Raw genomic sequence first — 12,031 nt, 5'->3', positions numbered from 1 at the left:
CAGCGGCGTAGAGGTTGAATGTGGAGATGGGCCGGAAGAGCTCTAAGTGAAGCAAACGTCAGTTTCATTTTTCTAGAAAGCATCCCAGGCTAGCGAAGAAAAAAGTACAGGTAACTGTACACCGGTCATGAAGATCGAAATCAGACAGCGGCCTTTACAGGTTGCGTTGAACCAAGCAGTCAGCTGCTGCCAATTCTGTTCGCATGGACAGCTTACTTGGGCTTGATTCTAATAGAGAAGCGACCGACAGCGAGGAAAAAAGCGTGGGATATTGGGGAAAGAGGAAGAGATGGATGAAGCAGTATACGGTGTCTTATTAAATAAAGAGGAAAAGTCGTCAGCATTCGCTGCCTATCTTTGATAGCAGCTTTGTAGTTGATAATATTGGGAGCTCAAGCGAAGCAGTCAAGTGGAAGTTATCAGTGGAGTTCTGTCGTCCCGACGGATTACTGATGACATAATTCTACGTAACAGCACCGCAGCCTAAAAAGCTAATCGCCAGAACATTCACCAGAAGCCTAAGGAAGGCGAGAGTAGAAGATTTAGAAGCCTATAGGATAGAAACGCTGAAAGAGGATGTAAGTAGCTTTTGCTGATAGTATCAGAAGCGGTTGAGAAGGCATTCTGATCTCATATTCTCCCTTGAACTGTCTCTATCATTGTTTCCCACTCTCCATAACTATCACATATTCTCAATAATTGAGGGACACAATAAATGAATTCTTAAGACAGGCTCAGCCGCAAACCTGCCTAGTGCGCTGAATGAAAAAAGGAAGATATCCGCCAAAAGCAAACGGTAAGAGTCAGGCGGGTGGAAGAAACGAGCCGAAAAGAATAGCCTGTATCAAACCATAGATCATCATTGTCTGCATGAGAACCGCAGGAAGCCTGTTGCGTTTGCTAGTGGCTGAAGAATCTGTAGCATCGCCTACAAGCTGAGCCGCAAGGTACCAATACCATAAGGGATACCCAGAAGATATCCGGTTGATGATCTGGACATGGTAACTTGTCAGGGCTAGAACCGCAAGCACACCTTGAACTACTGACAGTCGGGTCAAGAGCGAAGTCACGGTGGCGGTTGTCATTGTCGGAGCAACATCATTCGAATCTTTACGGACGACGGATGATAGTCGTAATCCCCAGAGAGACGACCACAGGAGCAATGCCAACATGGGCATGGCTAGTAAGAACAAGGGGATATTCGGTACGGTCCAGTAGCGTAAAAAGCCCACATTCCTGCAAAGGACTTAGCAAACGCTGTGAAAAAGAGACTTGCATCACTTGGCTTACCAGTATTGTTCTTGAACCCAGCCATATATGCTCGGAATGATCCATTCGCACCATGGACGAGAGACGTGTGCCACCATACAGTATTCCCTGTAAGCAATAACTTGAGGCACAATCATTCCCAGACCTACGACACAGCCACCGACGACGATGACACCCAAACGTCTAATCGCATGCCACGACAAACCGCCGCACACGATCTTCCACAGCTGTTGAACAGCATCAAATGCGAACAGAATCCCCCCGAAAATTCCATTGCTGCGGACCGTTGTAGCCGCGAAGAATAGTGTCGCCGCTGCGAGTAGTTTCAAATCCCTTGATACTCGCTTATTTGCGCCGCCGTCGAGGACGGATGACGAGTAGAGGTAGAAACCAGAGATGTTTAAAAGCGAAAACAAGGCTTCTCCATAGGGTGCGGAAAGGAACGCGCCAGCAGGGCTGATGATATGCAGAGCTGCGGAGAGAAGGCAAAGGAATCGTTGCTTGGGACTGTGACTACCAAAGATATGAATGGAAAGCTTGTATAGAACCAAGACTGAGACGTAATGCGATAAATGGGAGAGGACGATCGCTACTAATGCCACATGAGCCGAATCCCCTAGACCAACTGCGCGAGGGAAGACTGATACTGAATGTTAGCATGTTTGCTGAAGGGACTTTTGATCGATAGATTGAATGATGGATTTACCCGATAAGAGCAAAGCTATGATCCTGGTATAGCCGTAGCCAAAGGCCCATTCTTGCTCAAATACATAGCCATGCTCAGCAGCATGGACGTAGTAGATCGAATCCCATCTCACAAACCTCAACGGTAAAGCGAGGTATGAAGACCGTATCCGATGCTTATGGGTTGAGGATATGACATCAGATAAGCCCTCAGCCTGATAGGGTAGTAGGCTTGTAGAGGTATCATAGCCAGGCCCAGGGCAGGTGACTACAACCAGAAAGATGAGAGCCTTCCATAGCGCAAAGGCAATGGACAAGCTTTTGACAGGATGACGAGGCGAGAACGCCGATTGAACAACATCGAATCGGGACGGCGAACTCATCGCCGTTGGGGGACAAAGGACAACACACCGACACACACGAGGTGCACGTCACTATGGATCAGGGACCCGGTAACGCTGCGGATGGGTCTGTCTGCTGATGCTAGAAGTTGCAGGTTTGCGAGACCATGGGCCCATTCACAGCCTAGACGGTTGCCGTGGCAAGGATATCGCAATCAAGGCCACGAAAATGAAGCAGTCAATTGTTCGTTACCGAGGTAGTCTAGTCAGTATCTAGTAACATCTAGAGACTTTGACTACCTACTCCTCTGGATGTACTCAATTGCGGTCAGCCCTGATCCGTCAGCCATCAGGGAGTACTACTAACGAACTAATTAATAGTAATGAGTAATAATCAGTTAGTGATTAGTGACAATCCAGCCTTGGTAAGAAAGTTACTCCGTAGTCCGTAGTCATAGCTACAAACTTACAAAGCAGCTAACTGCCAAGGCTTGAGGCGGATCGGATTGTTCGGCTTCGGCTCGCATAAAAGTAAAACAGCCCCGCTGATTCAGCGGAGCGGCATTTGAGTAGGGGCACCTGGCCTTAGTCTACGCAGATCAAGTGGCAGTCTTTATGGCTGCGTTTCGAGGTGATGAGATGTGAAATCCTCACTCTCAACTGGTTGGGCAGATCAGTAGACAAGATTCTTTGGTAAGGTAAGTAGATAGCTAAAACGCCCCATCCTGATGGTCTGGCCACCGGGCCCAATCAGCCCTATGGAGTGGTCTCGGTTGTACACAGTAGTTGCAGGAAAACCTCTAAGACTAGAACACAAGTATGCAGTATGTTGTGCTGCCCTATTTTGGATAACACATACTGTGTAGGTACTCAGTTTCACATAAGCCATAGGCTCTATCCCGTCCCCTCATGTGATTCAAGGAACCCGCAATCGAATTCAGTGTGGAAATGACTGCTGGGTTCTAGTACTCAGGAAATGGATCTTTATGAAAGCTGCATGATACAACGGTTGAATCCGAGAGGGATCAAGGATGTTCAAATTGGAATCGGCAAGCGAGAGTGTGTGCAGCGGCTGGGTCTAGTGGTAGGTTGCAACGGCATCTCTCAAGTACACAAGCATCAGGTAAAGGATTTTGGGGACCAGGATGTATCTTAATCCGAGCTATTATCGTGCTAGATGATGATGACATCCATCGTATTTAGGTTATGTGGAAATGATCATTAGCCTTGCAGACCTTTTTAAGTTGATGTAGTCTTACTCTCTGGACTCTGGAGGTTTGGTGGCCAGGGAAATAGGAATAACCAGGGAGTAACGAGACATGGATATCCACTGCTGGTTTTATGGAACTGGTAGAGATCTGTATCTGAGTGGGTAAGCTATCGAATGCATGAATTATGCATTATGACTACAGTACTGACTACTGAGGCAGTGGCACCAGGAATTTAGAGTCTTGCAGACATGAATGTAGGACTGCAGAGGACCCATCTGCCCCTCCACTCTGTGAATAGTGGCAACTGGCGACTATGCTCCCCTTATGTAGTTCTTTTCCCTTGCTTGACCTCCGTGACTAGTACTCTTCCCACAGTCTAGGACAACAGCTCATCTGTTCGGCAGACATGTCAGCCAACGGCCAACCGGATGATCCAGTGGAGGCCAAGTGGCCAAATGTCTAGGTAGGTACTCTCTAGGAGTAGAAGTAGTGTCAACCCGAAACGATGATTCACTACCTACCTGCTCATACGGAGTACTACTGTGTTACCGAGCCGTACGGGAACCTTACCAGCAACTCGGAGCTGGGGACCTCCGCCCCCCGAGCGCAGGGTTTTGATTGGATCAAATATCTTTTCTTTCTTTCTTTTTTTTTTTTTTTTTTTTTTTTTATTTTTTTTTCCCCCAATGAGTTTTCCTTAGTAAGTGTTCCGTAAATCAACGGTACCTAGGTAAGGAAGGAAGGTAGGTAAGTAATCATGGTTAGGGCCAAGACCACGACAGATTTTCAAAATACGAAGTATGGTTATGGTGATGCCTGGACAAGAGAACGTAGCTCTGGTAGTTAGATATTCTACTCCATAGTACTGATTACTACTACACGACCGTATTACGATTTATGACTGATCCTCGAGTTGATATTAAATCACACGAATCAGAAATGAACGGACCATCGGCTGGTTTATTGTTGCCTTGTCGGAGTTTGTCGCTCGCGGGAAGCGTGGCTGAATTGCTCCGCAGTCCGAGGGAATGGGGACTCTGGGCTGATGAAAATACGAACAGAATATGCACAGTTAATGCAGTTTCCTCGCGAATATGAACTTAGACAAGAAGAGGTCGGGCTTTTTCGTTCAGTTTCACCCCGAAGATCGCCGTCTAGACTGGTTCGGGTCATGGATGCGAACTACGGATGCGGTTGTCCATGGATCGGTATTCGGTACTAAGTACTAGGGACGAAGGACGAAGGACGGAGAGGACTAAGGAACGGGAGTTGCAGGTACACAGATGAATGACCCTGATCGTGATTATGATGATTATTATGATTATACTTCAATCATTAATCACAAGAAGCAGAGCCAGATGGATCCCTTCTGGTGGATTCTGGGAAAAATTTCTCTAGTTAGTTAGTTGACCGCCATCTGACCAGCCCAGCCTGCATACTTACTTCCTTCTCTCGCTTCTTATATGATACAAATAGATGCATCATCATACAGCCTTCCATTCTTCCTTCTGGCCTTTGCTACAAAACTGTTCCTTCTTCTTAGTCAACAAGAATCACCTACTCTGGATACCTAGCTGGTTTCCTTCACATTCCAGCTAGATAGATACATAGACTCAAAGCAGTTTCAGCCACTTCTCCTTGCATCACTGGCACTCTATTCCAACTGCCTCTCTTCTTGTTCTTCTTGTTCTTCTTATTCTCTTCACTCTCAAGTATCAAGCTTGGTTCGCGACCAACATCATTTGAGCTGTGCAGGTCACACAATACACCCACGGTTTCCTATCATACAATACAACCTCTGGCATCTGCATCTTCACTCTCCTTTCTCTTCTATCAGTTCAATTCCCCTTCTCCCTGTCGTCCACACCTCGTTCTTCCAGCTCTGAGACCACTTCCTACCCCCGCCTTCACCTCCCCTCAAGGTCCAAGGCCAGGCTTAGTCGAGATTCACCGGGAAGGATTCAGCTCTGTCGGATCTTGCATCGCCTGCAATTTATCGATCCTTGGCGATTACATCACAAGCTACGCTAGCTACCCCTGCATTTTCGCCTCTTCCTGGTCGATGTCGTTCTTCATGGGTTGGTCGTGGACTGTCTTCTTTGCATGATAGAATGCTGCTCAATCTTGGCTGGACAGCTGATGCTGCTGCTGCCCATGAGAACGACTTGGTTACCTCCCCTTCAGAATCACAACGCCCCCGTCCCGTTCCCTTTCCCTCCGCAACCATATCGATTCCGACTTTATCTTCCTTGGGGTTGGGGGAACTATATACTCGGTACAGAGGCTCCGAAAGCAACAAACCACATCGACCACCGCTGCGGAGAATGTCACTAACGCCGGTCGACTCGCTCGCGTCTGACGACGACGACCATTCCACAGTGGCCCCAGCTCCAGGTCGAACCCGCGCTACTCGCTCTCAATCAGTCAAGAAACAACCCTCGCGACCAAAGACAACCTACCAATTAGCTCACCCAGCGTCGCATGCGCGTCATCGGCGCTTGAAATTTCGGCCGAAGCTCCTTCTGCAGTTGCAGCGAGTCTCCCCGTCAACACGCCCGCTCCCGATCTTGGATGTGTTGCCATCGACGGTGTTCCTGCCGCGGCTAGCTCGCAGGTTCCCGACGATCTTCCGGGGAAAGAAAGGCCTGGGACCGTACGATTTGATCATCGTGATGAGTGACTTGTATGAACGGACGCCCGGCGACATTGCGAGCAAGTATCTCGGCCCGAACGACGAGGACAACGAGCACCGCGAGGTTGTCGCGACCATCTGCCAAATGCCCAAGGAGGATGGGGCCCTCTCTCAGGGTAAGGCAGAGATCTGTCTGATCCAGGGACCGGTCTGGGAGGCGACCCCCCTTGCAAACGGCTCGTATGAGTTCAGAGCCAACACCGATCAGGGAGTGCAGGTTTTGCGGTGGGTTTCCCGCGGCGGAAAATCCCGTCGGGTGTCTGCGCCTCCAGGCTCTCCCTTGCAGGAAGATGCCAAACGGTTTACATTCAGTGTGATTGACCCCAACACGCGTCGTCATCCAGTCATTGCGGCCATGACACGCAATGTCCTCGAGGTGTATGACGAGTATTCAACGACGTTCCCCCAAGGCGACCTCCCTACGACGCCCACTTGTGGTATGTCCGTGGTCAGCGATTCTTCCGAGTTGGATACTCCTGTGGATCGAGATATGGTGAAAACGGGTGACGATCTTCGGGCCATCATTATCATCACGTCCATATGGGTCGCGTTCAGAGAGGGCTGGTCGCGAAATTTCACTTACGACGATACGGTGCTGTCGCTGAATTCCAAAGCGATTTGTTCGCCTGCCGCATCCCGTCAAAGTTCACCGGTAGCCGTGCGGGGAGCGGATGAGCTGCTGTCCGAGGACAGAGACAAGTATCCCGATGGTCCTTCGCTGAACAGTATTCGAAATCGACTCCCCGGCTCAACTACATTCCCTTCTCATTCATCAAATTCATCCGAGTGGGCCAGATCAACGAAGTACGCCAGCCTGCCGCGACGATCCAAGTCCACAGGAGCAGCATTCATCGAGCGGTCTAACCGACGGAGCGCGTCGGCGTCGGAAAACCAACCGCAGAGACACAGCATGCTTCCCATCGCGCAGGAATCGGATCGAGCGGTAGCCGAGGATCCCCGTTCTTCTCGGGGGTTGTCTTCTCCTTCTCAGAGTGTCGACCCGAGAGATACAGGGAAGCCAGACCGAGCGATCGACAAGCCTGCCGTATCAACCGGTCGGTCCCGAAAACAATCGACCGCGTCCACCGAGAAAAGCAACAAACCGCTTGGTTCCCAGGGCGTAGACCCAGCGCCCTCGAAGGGAAAACGACGCCATCGCTTCAGCGGCTTCTTCGACTTTTTCACGAGGAAGAGCGGACATCCCTAGATGGCGCTCTGCAATGCAATAGACTTTCAGGGGGCCCCTACAGAACCCCTTATCCCGTGCTGGCCTCACGGGATTCGACGTTTCTCTGTGATACTGCCAGGTTCTGGTCGTCTGGCAGGGTCCTTCTTCATACATGACCGCATCATTTCAAACCTCCCATCTCATTCTGACACTAGCGTTTATGATATCCATGATCTTGAAGACCAGCTTCGCGTTTTTTTTCTTTCTTTATTAGTATCTCCCGTTGGATGCATGCTAAACATGCTGATCCTGAGTAACCTGTACATAGAGAGATAGATTCGTAAACAGGCGCCACCTGTCGGAGGATGTAAATATACTGTATCATTCATTCACATACTTACGAAAGGAAGGACTTAGGTCGTTACTGTAATCCAAGCACGAAGCTACTAACCCGTTCCATCACACAGAGAGGTGGGGGAAAATTCACCGCTCCAGAGCCGTCAACGTCTTCGGAACATACGGCTCCTCAAGATACGCAATCTCGTCCGGCTCCAGCCGTAGCTCCACCGCGGCAACAGCCTCATCAATCCGCTCCTTACTCGCCAGCCCCAGAATCGGATTCTCATTGGGATGGCTGAGCACCCAGGCGATCGCCACCTGGGCCATGGTGACGCCCCTGCGGCGCGCGATCTCCTCGACGCGCTCGACGATGGCGCGGTCGGAGTCGGACTCGCGGCCGCGCACGAGCAGCTTCAGCGCGGCGTCGGTGGACTCGCGCACGGAGGCGCGGGCGGCCCAGGGGCGGGCGAGGACCCCGCGCGCCATGGGCGACCAGGGGATGAGGCCGACGCCCGCGTCGAGGCAGTAGGGGATCATCTCGCGCTCTTCCTCGCGGGCGAGCAAATTGTGGTAGTTCTGCATGGAGATGAACTGGTGCCAGCCGTTGCGGGCGGCGATGTTCTGGAGGGCTTGGAATTCCCAGGCTGCCATCTGCACGGGGCTTGTTAGGGGGTGTGCTTGTTGGTTTCCAGAGGGGAAGGGAAAAGAAGGGAAAGGAAACGAACAGTGCTGGCGCCAATGTAGCGCACCTTGCCGCTGTCGACGACGTCGTTCAGCGCCTTCATGATCTCCTCGCGCGGGGTGTCGCGGTCCAGCCGGTGGATCTGCAGCACGTCGATGTACGTGCCGAGGCGCTTGACGCTGGCGTCGACCGCGTCGAAGATGTGTTTGCGCGACAGCCCGACGCGGTTCACCCAGTCGCCGTCGTTGCGGCCGCAGGCGGAGATCGGCGGCATGTTGCCCATGTCGTCGACGCCGAAGTAACATTTGGTGAGGATGACCACGCGGTGGCGCGGGATCGAGTACTTCCGCAGAGCCTTGCCGAGGATTTCTTCAGAGAGGCCGTGGGAGTAGATATCTGCCTTTTTTTTTGGTGTCAGAAACTGTGCTTGTGTCGCTGGTGAGGCCACTCACCGTATCCCACGTGTTGATGCCGCGCTTGTAGGCATGCTCAATCAGTGGAAGGGCCTCGTCTTCGTTCAGCACCCAGTCCTGCCATTCCTTGGAGCCGTAGGACATGCATCCTAGGATAATCTTGGAGATTTTGAGGCCCGAGTTGCCCAGCCTGTTGGCTTCCTGTCAGCTGGAGGGGGGGGGGAGTCCGTCAAGGCGCGAAGAGAAGAGCAGTATACCGGACATATTTCATTTCCGTATTGGCTGCCATGTTGTGTTAAGGTCTAGCGAATTCTATTCTTCCAATCAGTCCAACCCACTATGATGGATTAGAAGGTGATTGGATATACACAGTACTCACCAGCTGAAGCGCGAAAGTGTTGTCAAGAAAGTTCAAAGAAAGCTCTCTATAAATTCTCTGATGTTCTTAAGCTCCTTCACCGGCGTTGACGTAGGGTTGTCCGCCCCCGTAGTTTGTTTGACTCATGAGACATTTGCCGAGAATTTTGAAGCGAAGATAGATCTGAGCCGATGAGTAACCGACCAAAGAGGTTTACGGGACTCTACACTGCTGGAGCCAGTTTTCGGTCCAGACAGTCGTCGGTTGAGCTTGATTATTGATGATATGCATCCTGTGTTGATTCTGATGGTCTTCCACAGAGATGATGGATGATGATATGATGCAGGATGCCTGATCCCTGCCCGACTGCTCAGGCACTCAGGCACTCAGGCACTCAGGCAGCACTTCCGGACCCGACAGCATCTGCCGCTTCGGCCGAGACTATACCGGAAACGGTAAGTGTTAGGCGCGAAACGGGCGCAGGTGACATCTGATTGGCATCATCAAGTCATTATTTAGGAGCAGGAGAAGTTATTACTGCCTAAGAAGTTAGTAGTACCATCTCGCTTGTTTTCCTTCTTCCATGTCTCGCTCTCAGATTTTCCATTGTGCGTTTTTCATATCCTTCCATTATTCTTTCTGTCTGTCATGGCTGTGGATTGAAGATAGTGTACTGGAGCGCCTACCTAGCACTCTATGATAATGGCATCTCTACAACTATCACTAGCCTGTGGTTTTACTCTGATCATGGATGGATGACTCAAGAGTCGTTGCTTTGCATTTACTTGCACCCGTCTGCCTCTTATATCTTCAGGTATAATCAATTATATATACAACCCTTTGACCGACTATGGTCTAACAGGATAACCATGTCGCTGACAATCAACAGTCACAGGATTCCCAACCTGCGACCGAAACAAAATCGCTGAAATGAGCACACACATCCACGCACACGCAGATCCCTTAAGCCTCCGTCTTGAACGATGCATACCGTGCCTTGATCGCGTCCTCCGGCTCGCTGCTATCCAGTTCCCGAAGGACACCTGAGCCAACATCATAAATCATTCCATGCACCTGCAATCCACGCTCCTGTATCGCCTCTAGGACTACGCTCTTCTGCTTCAATGTCTTCAGACCCTCGCGGACGTTGAGCTCGGCCAGCTTCACGGTGGCCTCATCGCCCGGCAGAGTCTCCAGTTCCGTGTGGTGTTGTTCCCGGAGCTGGCGCAGAGGCAACAGCCAGGGGTCGAGGATGCCCAGGCCTTTGTTGCCGAGAGCAGCGGCGACGCCTCCGCACTTGGTGTGTCCGCAGATGACGATATGCTTGACCTGCAGATGGCGCACGGCATACTCGATAACAGCGCCCGAACTCAGATCGGCGGGGTGGATGACGTTGGCGATGTTGCGGTGGGTGAAGACATCACCGGGTAGGAGGCCCAAGATGGTGGTCTCGGGACACCGGGAGTCGGAGCAGCCGATCCAGAGGATCTCAGGATGCTGGCCCACGGCAAGCTGGGGGAGGAGGTCAGGGTGCTGCTTGTAGGTCTGGGCCGCCCAGTCCTTGTTCTTGGCCAGTAAGATGGAGAATTTATCTGCAAATGGTGTATCATTAGCACCGGCATGCGCCTCCGCAAAATTTTCGAGTGATCCCGACGGCGCAGCAGTGGGCATCGTTGAGCAGTATTTTGGGCTGCCGGTGAAGGATGGACATGGGTGTGGGAACACCCCGCAACCTCGAAATACTCGCCCCGCTGCCGTCGCACACGAGAGAGCTTTCGAACGCAGGAACAGCCTTGGAAAGTTCATATTGGGTCTGCTAGGGGAGCAAGGTCGAGGACAACAGAAGGGAGAACAGAAAAAAAAAACAATTGTTTCGCACGAAGGAAAGAAAGAAGCAGACGACGATTGCGCAGTCAACACGGCGATTACCAACAATCGCAAACTGGCAGCACGAACATGCTTGAACGTTCAACGGGTAATATCGCGACACAAATGACGACGACAACGGGAACAATTTTGGAATACAGGCGAAAAAGCGTCATGGAAAGAAACACAGCAAAGGCCCGTGGTCGATCAAGGTTGAGCGATAGCAACCGGGTCCCGCCAAAAAGCAGGACAGGAACGTACCTGTGTGAGTCATGATGCCGATGGGAGTGGTTGATTCACCAGGAAAGGTAGTGATCTGGATGTATGATGAGACGGAGAAGGCTTTGCAGAAGATGAGAGATGTTTTGAATTCAAAGGGCCGGGGGGGGTTGGAGCGAGATCAAATACTCTCTCTCTATTTGGGGGTGGTTTGACTGGATATCTAGATTCGTGAGGGAGCAGGAGGGTGGACAGTTGGTGACGGGCTTATAATTCTTAAGTGATCATTATTAGTAGTAGTACACTCGTGCTGGGAGCGGCTTTGCGGCCAACGACCACCCCCCCTATTCATTCCTGAGAAGTCAAGTAAGTCTACACTCTACACAGCACATCCGAGGATACGACCATGAGTCCATGACAGCCATCAGATCACCATGGTAGTCGCATGATGTTCCCGGAAACAGCAGCTTTGGTGATTTTCGTGCAGTCTGAGCACGGGGAAACCATCTTGTCAACAGCAATTCCAGAATCACCCGAACGAGCTGCGTATTGCTTATTACTGTTAGACCGGTGGGGCAGACGAGGTTGATTCTTGAGAGTTGACTCCTGGACTCCTGGACTCCTTGAGCCCTTGAGCCTTGAGCCTTGAGCCTTCGGACGCCAGCGAAGAGGGGCATTTTAGCTGGAGCCGCTCTATCCATGCCGATATTAGCTTGCGTATTCACGATTACTAGACTTGGCATCACGCGGAGTAGATAGCCGAGAATAGTCTCATGTCTCGACATGCGA

General features: G+C 51.2%; 4 protein-coding genes across 4 annotated transcripts, besides 5 other annotated features; 1 reads left to right on the top strand and 3 right to left on the bottom strand.

Annotated features, from left to right (window-relative positions):
* Positions 1 to 803: 803 nt before the first annotated feature.
* Positions 804 to 2,336, bottom strand: ACLA_050370 (DUF409 domain protein; the record flags this gene model as incomplete). Its single annotated transcript, XM_001271990.1, has 3 exons — positions 804 to 1,236; positions 1,291 to 1,822; positions 1,976 to 2,336. The coding sequence occupies 3 exons, from the start codon at positions 2,334 to 2,336 to the stop codon at positions 804 to 806; spliced, it is 1,326 nt and encodes a 441-aa protein (XP_001271991.1).
* Positions 2,337 to 4,137: 1,801 nt separating this feature from the next.
* Positions 4,138 to 4,185: a microsatellite.
* Positions 4,152 to 4,185: a microsatellite.
* Positions 4,186 to 5,176: 991 nt separating this feature from the next.
* Positions 5,177 to 5,205: a microsatellite.
* A 624-nt stretch (positions 5,206 to 5,829) lies between these two features.
* Positions 5,830 to 7,404, top strand: ACLA_050360 (uncharacterized protein; the record flags this gene model as incomplete). Its single annotated transcript, XM_001271989.1, has 1 exon — positions 5,830 to 7,404. The coding sequence occupies one exon, from the start codon at positions 5,830 to 5,832 to the stop codon at positions 7,402 to 7,404; it is 1,575 nt and encodes a 524-aa protein (XP_001271990.1).
* A 444-nt stretch (positions 7,405 to 7,848) lies between these two features.
* ACLA_050350 (aldo/keto reductase) lies at positions 7,849 to 9,088 on the bottom strand (the record flags this gene model as incomplete). Its single annotated transcript, XM_001271988.1, has 4 exons — positions 7,849 to 8,355; positions 8,430 to 8,786; positions 8,839 to 8,989; positions 9,057 to 9,088. The coding sequence occupies 4 exons, from the start codon at positions 9,086 to 9,088 to the stop codon at positions 7,849 to 7,851; spliced, it is 1,047 nt and encodes a 348-aa protein (XP_001271989.1).
* Positions 9,089 to 9,527: 439 nt separating this feature from the next.
* Positions 9,528 to 9,558: a microsatellite.
* Positions 9,559 to 10,120: 562 nt separating this feature from the next.
* Positions 10,121 to 10,828, bottom strand: ACLA_050340 (carbonic anhydrase; the record flags this gene model as incomplete). Its single annotated transcript, XM_001271987.1, has 1 exon — positions 10,121 to 10,828. The coding sequence occupies one exon, from the start codon at positions 10,826 to 10,828 to the stop codon at positions 10,121 to 10,123; it is 708 nt and encodes a 235-aa protein (XP_001271988.1).
* A 1,036-nt stretch (positions 10,829 to 11,864) lies between these two features.
* Positions 11,865 to 11,896: a microsatellite.
* Between the last annotated feature and the right edge of the window lie 135 nt (positions 11,897 to 12,031).

Source organism: Aspergillus clavatus, genomic scaffold (genome assembly GCF_000002715.2).
Source record: "Aspergillus clavatus NRRL 1 1099423829800 genomic scaffold, whole genome shotgun sequence".
Lineage (NCBI taxonomy): Eukaryota > Fungi > Ascomycota > Eurotiomycetes > Eurotiales > Aspergillaceae > Aspergillus > Aspergillus clavatus.
Note: the sequence above shows the minus strand (reverse complement) of the source record. Positions and strands in the feature narration are given on the sequence as shown.